At 39.7% G+C, this 6,858-nt stretch overlaps 1 protein-coding gene across 1 annotated transcript; it reads left to right on the top strand.

Moving 5' to 3' along the window:
• The first annotated feature begins 2,988 nt into the window (after window positions 1-2,988).
• On the top strand, window positions 2,989-4,906 carry LOC121746908 (heavy metal-associated isoprenylated plant protein 7-like). Its single transcript, XM_042140864.1, has 5 exons — window positions 2,989-3,144; window positions 3,228-3,402; window positions 3,511-3,719; window positions 3,805-3,892; window positions 4,175-4,906. The coding sequence occupies exons 1-5, from the start codon at window positions 3,136-3,138 to the stop codon at window positions 4,654-4,656; spliced, it is 963 nt and encodes a 320-aa protein (XP_041996798.1). The 5' UTR covers window positions 2,989-3,135; the 3' UTR covers window positions 4,657-4,906.
• Window positions 4,907-6,858: the final 1,952 nt, after the last annotated feature.

Raw genomic sequence — 6,858 nt, forward strand, 5'->3', positions numbered from 1 at the left:
TCGCCGGAGGGCCTTCTGCCCCAAAAATGGCGTCCGCCTCGGGGCAGTTCGTTCCTCCACTATAGCAAGGCGGGGCGGAGGCGGGATGGGGCAGCTGGCGCGCCTCCCCTATAGTGGACACCCTAAAGAAGTGGAATGTGGTAGTTTGATTTTAAGACGGAGTGAGACTTCGATACTAATGGTCCAAATATATACTATGTGTCAATTGCTACTTCATTAGTTAATTACTTGAGAATTGAGATCATATCCTTATTTATCCCATGCTAATTCATTTCTTCTAAAATTTCTAAGTATTGTTTATGAGTTTGTTTTGCGATCATTTATTAAAATTGATTATATCTAGTTATGTTATACAGTGACGAAATTATAAATTTATACAAGTTGATGTTGTAATTTATAGTATATAGTTCTAAAAAATTTAATTTATACTATATATAATGGCTTTAAAACTTTTACTAGACATTAGAGATAACTATAATGAACAAAAGTTCAATAAATCTTCATTCTCAAATTCATGCAAATCATATAAAACCCAAATTCCTAACTATCTAATTCCAAAATCATTAAATCAAATTATAAAACACCAATCACCGTTGCAATCTTATTGAATAAATAAATAAATAAAATGTTGAGTCTAAATTCACAATCTTTAAATAATTGGCCATCTGATTAATTGAGAAATCAACATTTGCTTAGTTAGATTTTAATTAAGTTTAGGTTAGTTAATTCATCATATATTTGGCTAAATACATCATTTTTATGTTGAATAAATCATGGAGTAATGCTCGTAGTACTATATTTTAGAGCATCCACAACGGCGAGCATGACGGCACGGAGACGCTGTCCGCCGCTGGCACGGCGCTGCTCGATGCATCGAGCACGTCCGTGCCAGAGAGCAGGCGACGTGGCAGCGTGTGATTGGCCAACGGCATAGCCGTTGGCAATTTAAATTTATTTTTTTTAAAAAAATCAGATTTTAATTAAAAAATCCGATTAAAAATAAAAAATATATATTTTCCCACTTCCCAAATAATTATATCCGTTTTCTACCCACTTTTCATTTATTTTTCAATTTTTTCCCCCAAAAATACACATTTTCATCTATAAATACCCCCACTTCCACACCAAAAATTTACACCACACTACACAATTATCATCCAAATTCTCTCATTTCCATTCTCAATTCTCATCCAATCTTTCATTCACTCTTACTCTTACAATAAAACAATGTCCGGCCACGGCGATCACCCCTGGGCTCCCACTGTTGGAACCCCGATTGGTTCGGTTCACAACCGTTTCCTAGTTCGGAAACGGAATATTCGGCCCCTCCTCAAACCCAAGGTTCGGAAGTTCTAGATGGCTACCGGCCTTACCCGATCGATGACCAAGATGCCCCCGAAGGGCAATACGGGTGGACACCCGAGCCTAGAGCGAGGTCGAGCTGCCCCTCCCAAACTCGGACTTCTCCTACTCGCGGTGTCCGCACACCGTACACTCCAGCGGAGATGGAGCAATTGTTCAAAGCGTTCTTGTCAATCTCCGAAGATCCAGAGATTGGCATGAACCAATCCGGCGATCATTATTGGTGGCGCATCTGTCGCCGGTACAATGAAAACCGGCCGGCTGGAACAATCGAACGCAACGAGAGTATGGTGCGCAACGCCATATACAGAGCCAACGAAGAAATTCAAAAGTTCCAGGGGTATTATCTCCAGGAAGAACGGTCGGCGGGGAGTGGTTGGAGCGAGGTCGACATCATCAGTTCCGCCTTGTCGACCTACCAATCCATGAACTACAAGCCGTTCAAGTACCTCAACATTTGGCAGGAGACGCGGTCGCATCCGAAGTATAGGGGAGGCGTAACATCCTCCTCTAGCGGCTCCTCCAAACGGTCAAGGTCGGTATCCCTATCCGAAGCCGGCTCCGAAGACGTGGCTAGCCAACTTGGGTAGCCCCGACGCCGGCCCGAGCGGTTCCCAAAGCCGACCGCAAGGAAGGAAGAAGGCGGCGGCCAACCGCCGTCGCGCCGCGACTCCATCCGCCCCCGATCCCGAACCCGCTCCCTATGTGCCACCTCAACCCCCCACCAACTCGTTGTGGGGTGTTTTGGCCCAACTCAATTTGGCCGATAGGTCCAATATGACCCCCCCGAGCAACTTCGATCACATGTGGCGATGATACGGGGTCTCCAAAGAACATTGGGGGTATTGCCGGATGATGATTAGTCTTCACCGGGGGCATTTTTACGCTTAAATTGTGTCATTTTTATTTTTAGTAGTTTAATTATGTAATTTTCATTTTTTAGGATTTTAATTATGTAATTTTTATTTTTAGTATTTTAATTAAGTAATTTTCATTTTTTAGGATTTTAATTATGTAATTTTAAATTTTATTGTAATTTGTAATATTATTCCGGGTATTTTTAATGAATTTTAATTTTGTGAAAATATTTTTATTTAAATTGAATAATAGAATGGTGGGACTCTTGTGCTCGTCCTTGCGGAAGAGCACGGGTGTGAGTGTTGTGCTCTTGCCTAAAAGCAGACTGAAAAAGTGGGGCCGGGCCAACATCCGTACTTGATGGCAAGAGCAGGGATGTGGATGTTCTTAGTCTCGTACTATCCTAGAATAATTAATTTAATATATTTAGTCGCAGTTGAAATTTTTTGAATTTATTTTTAAAATGTTTAATGTAATTTTCATAAATTATACATATAAAATTCCAAAATACTGTTAATTAATCTATATTATCCCCCGTATTAAGTTATTCATATTTTTTTGAGAAATTAAAGAGCCATTTCAATTTTTTAATAAGAATTATAGTTTTATTTTTTGTTTTTTCTTTATTTACTTAACTAGCCAAACACCATGTTATATAATTTTGTGTAAATTTTCCGTTATTATTTAATTCGAAAATTATTATCTCAAATGTGGGGAGGCATATCCAGTACGGCTTTAAAAATTGTCGATACTAATTTGTAGAAAATAGAATTAAATGAAAGTTGAGTTAGGTGATTACCCCCAAACATCCGCCCACCTTTAAATTCCCCCTACCCCATTCCTCTTTCTAAATACTACATAACACACTCACCAAAGCTCAAATTCTACATTTCCGCTAGAGATTGATTTCTGCAAATGGGAGAGGTCTCTTTCTCTCTCCCCTCCCGCGCTTTCTCTTTCCCTGCTTTCAATGTCCTCCTCATTTATGTTTTCCCTTTTTTGAGCAGGAAGAGAAGAAACCGGAGGAGCCCAAGCCGGCGCCCGAGGAGCCGCCCAAGCCAGCCGTGGATGCCCCCAAGGAGCAGCCGCCGCCGCCCCCTCCGCAGGAAATCGTCCTCAAAGTTTACATGCATTGTGAGGGCTGCGCTCGGAAAGTCCGCCGCTGCCTCAAAGGATTCGATGGTAACTACATTAATTAATTAATTAGATCTTTCATTTTATTTGTTTAAAAATCTAATTTTTTTAATAGTGCATGCGAGTTGTTGATTGTTGTTTTGTAAAAATTTGCAGGAGTGGAGGATGTGATGACGGATTGTAGGACGAGTAAAGTGGTGGTGAAGGGAGAGAAAGCAGATCCGGTCAAGGTTTTGGAGAGGGTTCAGCGGAAGAGCCACCGCCAAGTGGAGCTCATCTCGCCAATTCCGCCGCCTCCTGCGCCCGAGGAAGCCAAGAAGCCTGAGGAGAAAGAGCCGCCCAAGCCTGAACTCATGAAAGAGGAGGTCTCATTAATTAATTACTTTTTTTTTTAATTTGGTGTTGATTAGTTGAGAATGTTGATTGGTAAATCATGTGATTTGTGTGCAGCCGCCTGTGATTACAGTGGTGTTGGGAGTGTACATGCATTGTGAGGCCTGTGCTCAAGAGCTCAAAAAGAGAATCCTAAGAATGAAAGGTGATTTTGATTTTTGCCAAATTCTCTTTTTTCAGAAAAGAGACTAATCAATTTGCCTCTTTTATCAATAGATATACTTTATGTTTCCCTTTTCATCTCTATTAGCCTTTCCCATCCTTATCTCCTTTTCCATCCATCTCTACTAAAGATTGGTTTCAAAAGAAAAAAAAATATATGTCCAAGATTCCCTTTGAATTAATCCCAAAGTCAATTCAGTTAATTAGATCTTGACATATATACAAAATTAATACTAGTAAAATAGAATTAAGGATGAAATTGCAGGAGTGGAGAGTGTAGAGCCAGACATGAAGAGCTCACAAGTGACAGTGAAAGGAGTGTTGGATGCGGAGAAGCTGACGGATTACGTGCACAAGAGAACCGGGAAGCACGCCACCGTCGTGAAAGTGGAACCGGAGGCGAAGAAAGAGGAGGAGAAGAAAGAAGAGAAGAAACCAGAGGAAGCGGAGAAGGAAGGCAAGAAAGAAGAAGGAGGAGAGAAAGAGAAGAAGGAAGAAGGCGGTGGAGAAGCGGCAGCAAAGACGGAGGCAGCTCCGGCGGTGGAGGGGGAAGAGACGAAGGTGGTGGAATTGAAGAAGAACGAGATGCAGATGCAGTACTATTACAACCCAAACGACTACTACTACTACAACTACGAGCAGCAGCAGGCGCCGCAGCAGAGATATATGCAGGAATACCAGCTTGAATATCCACCGCCGCAGATGTTTAGCGATGAGAATCCGAATGCAGCATGTAGTGTGATGTGATACAGGGGTATTATCGGGAATTCAACTTATAGTGGTGGCCACATGGGTATACTGTCCCATCTTAATATGTTGTTCTCTCTCTTCATGTGGCCATGTCTCTCTGCCCTCTAAATCTACATAACATACCCCCCTCCCTCTCTACAATTCTTACTTTTAACTTTCTTTAATCTTTATTACATACCCATCAATCAATACTACTACTACTACTATTACTACTATACAATATAATATACTTAAACAGTTTAACCTATGGCCTTTCTGCAGTTTTTTATGTAATTTTTGTCTTTCTTTTGAAACAACACTCATAATAAGACTATATGTTAATTAATTCAAGTACTGGCCAAATCATCATCTGTTAGAGCATCTCTAATGGCGGATGTCCGGTCGGACATCCGCGACGGGCGACCGGGACGTTCGCCATTGTAACGAAGCAACTAGGATACGGACGTCCCGTAAGGACGTCGGATGTCCTCGGACGTCCGGGTGACAGGCGGGCGGACATCCGCTATTGTGGCGTGGGTCGGACGTCCGGTATTAATTTTTTTAAAAAAAAACTCTATATATACGGCAAACAGATGCTCATGTTCGACTTCAGCACGATATTATCGAAGAGGTTTGGACGCGGAGGGGTTGACGTTGATGTGATTAATTTTTTTTTATTACTATGTAATTTTTTTTTCGAATCATGTATGTTTTTTTTAATGAAGTTGTTAATTTTTTCCGTTCGTATTCGTGTTGAAATTTTATTTCCGTAAACGTAAATTGCTTTATTTGTGAATTTATGATTTTTTTTAATGCGGGAAGTCCTAGTAGGAAGGGCGGATTGTGTAGGGGAAGTCCTAGTGACGTGGCAGTGGGATGGGAAGTCCTAGTGACGTGGCAGGAGTAATTTTTGGGAAGTTCTAGTGGATGTCTGAGTGGGACATCCGTGCATTGGAGATGCTCTAAACACCAACCTAGTCTTTTTACATGACTTTCTGTTGGTGGCCCTTTTCGCCTTTTTTATTTTATTTTTAAAAATAATAAACAATGGTTTCCGATTTAACTTGAATTTTCGATTTATCGTTTCTTTTAGACTTCAAGATAGACTAAAATGTCTTCACTGTATAAATTGGAAACTCAACTTTAAGTTGGGTACCCAATGTTTGAAATTTATTAATGAAGATCCAATCTTAACATTAATTTTGGTTTGGACCCAATTGTTTAAAATTCATTTATGAAGATCCTATCTACTAATTTTTAATACGAGATCAAGATTTAAATATTCTATTTATATTAAAACTCAAAATTGATTAAATAATTTTAAACTGGTGCCTGGACTGTTAGCTAACTCATTATATTGTCCAACTCTAATCTCGCCTATAAGATTAGGTAAATTTATATTGCTAAGATTGTTAAAATTGAGTATATTGCTACTCCATATTATAACGATTTGATCTAAATTGCAAGTAATTAACCCCAAAATTAAAATTGGGTATTGATAAACACAAATTAAGATTGATCATGTTGCAATGACAGATCCAGATGGGGTTGGGGTCACAACCAACTCTATCGTCTACCCACATCAAGACCCATGGTGCGACAGCTCTGCCCTAGCCTTTAGGAGTTTAGGTTCACTTTGATATTTCATCCCGATTCTGCTTTTAGATGCCAGCAACGTTGTCCGACTTCACAAGCTCTGTTTAAGGGATTATCATTGGAGGGTTGATGAATTTAAAAGCAAGGGGAAAACTAGGACAAAAGAGGATAAATTGTCATAAAATGAAACTGACTGGTAGATATAATGGGTGAATTTGTGAAGGTGAATTAATGCGGGGAAAACAATAGGAATTGAATGCCACACAATCCAAATATAGAACTGAATGGTGTGCGGTTGTTCTGTGTCATTGTGGCACGTCAAATATTTATCTCTAGTGACATATAGTGACAACATTTAGGTAGATTGAATTATCCGACGAGTCGGTTATATATAAAAAAAATAGGGAAACAATGGTTGGTAACCGATTTTAACTTATGTGCTACTTTATGTAAAGAGATAAGTATTTTGATAGTAAAATTGGTTAATTGCATAGTTAGAAATTAGGTGGAGTATCATGTGATTATACAATGGATGCATTGAACATTTATGAGATGGAGATATTTCATTTTAGAACATGGCACCTAAGTAGTTGATGATGGTGGGATATTCTGAAATGGGAGATG

This window comes from Salvia splendens, chromosome 9, assembly GCF_004379255.2.
Source record: "Salvia splendens isolate huo1 chromosome 9, SspV2, whole genome shotgun sequence".
NCBI lineage: Eukaryota > Viridiplantae > Streptophyta > Magnoliopsida > Lamiales > Lamiaceae > Salvia > Salvia splendens.

What these genes read in the sequence shown, in the direction of transcription:
- LOC121746908 (XM_042140864.1), top strand. An exon ending in CTGCCTCAAAGGATTCGATG is followed by an intron (nt 3,403 to 3,510) that starts GTAACTACATTA and finishes AAAAATTTGCAG; the next exon opens with GAGTGGAGGATGTGATGACG. An exon ending in CTGAACTCATGAAAGAGGAG is followed by an intron (nt 3,720 to 3,804) that starts GTCTCATTAATT and finishes ATTTGTGTGCAG; the next exon opens with CCGCCTGTGATTACAGTGGT.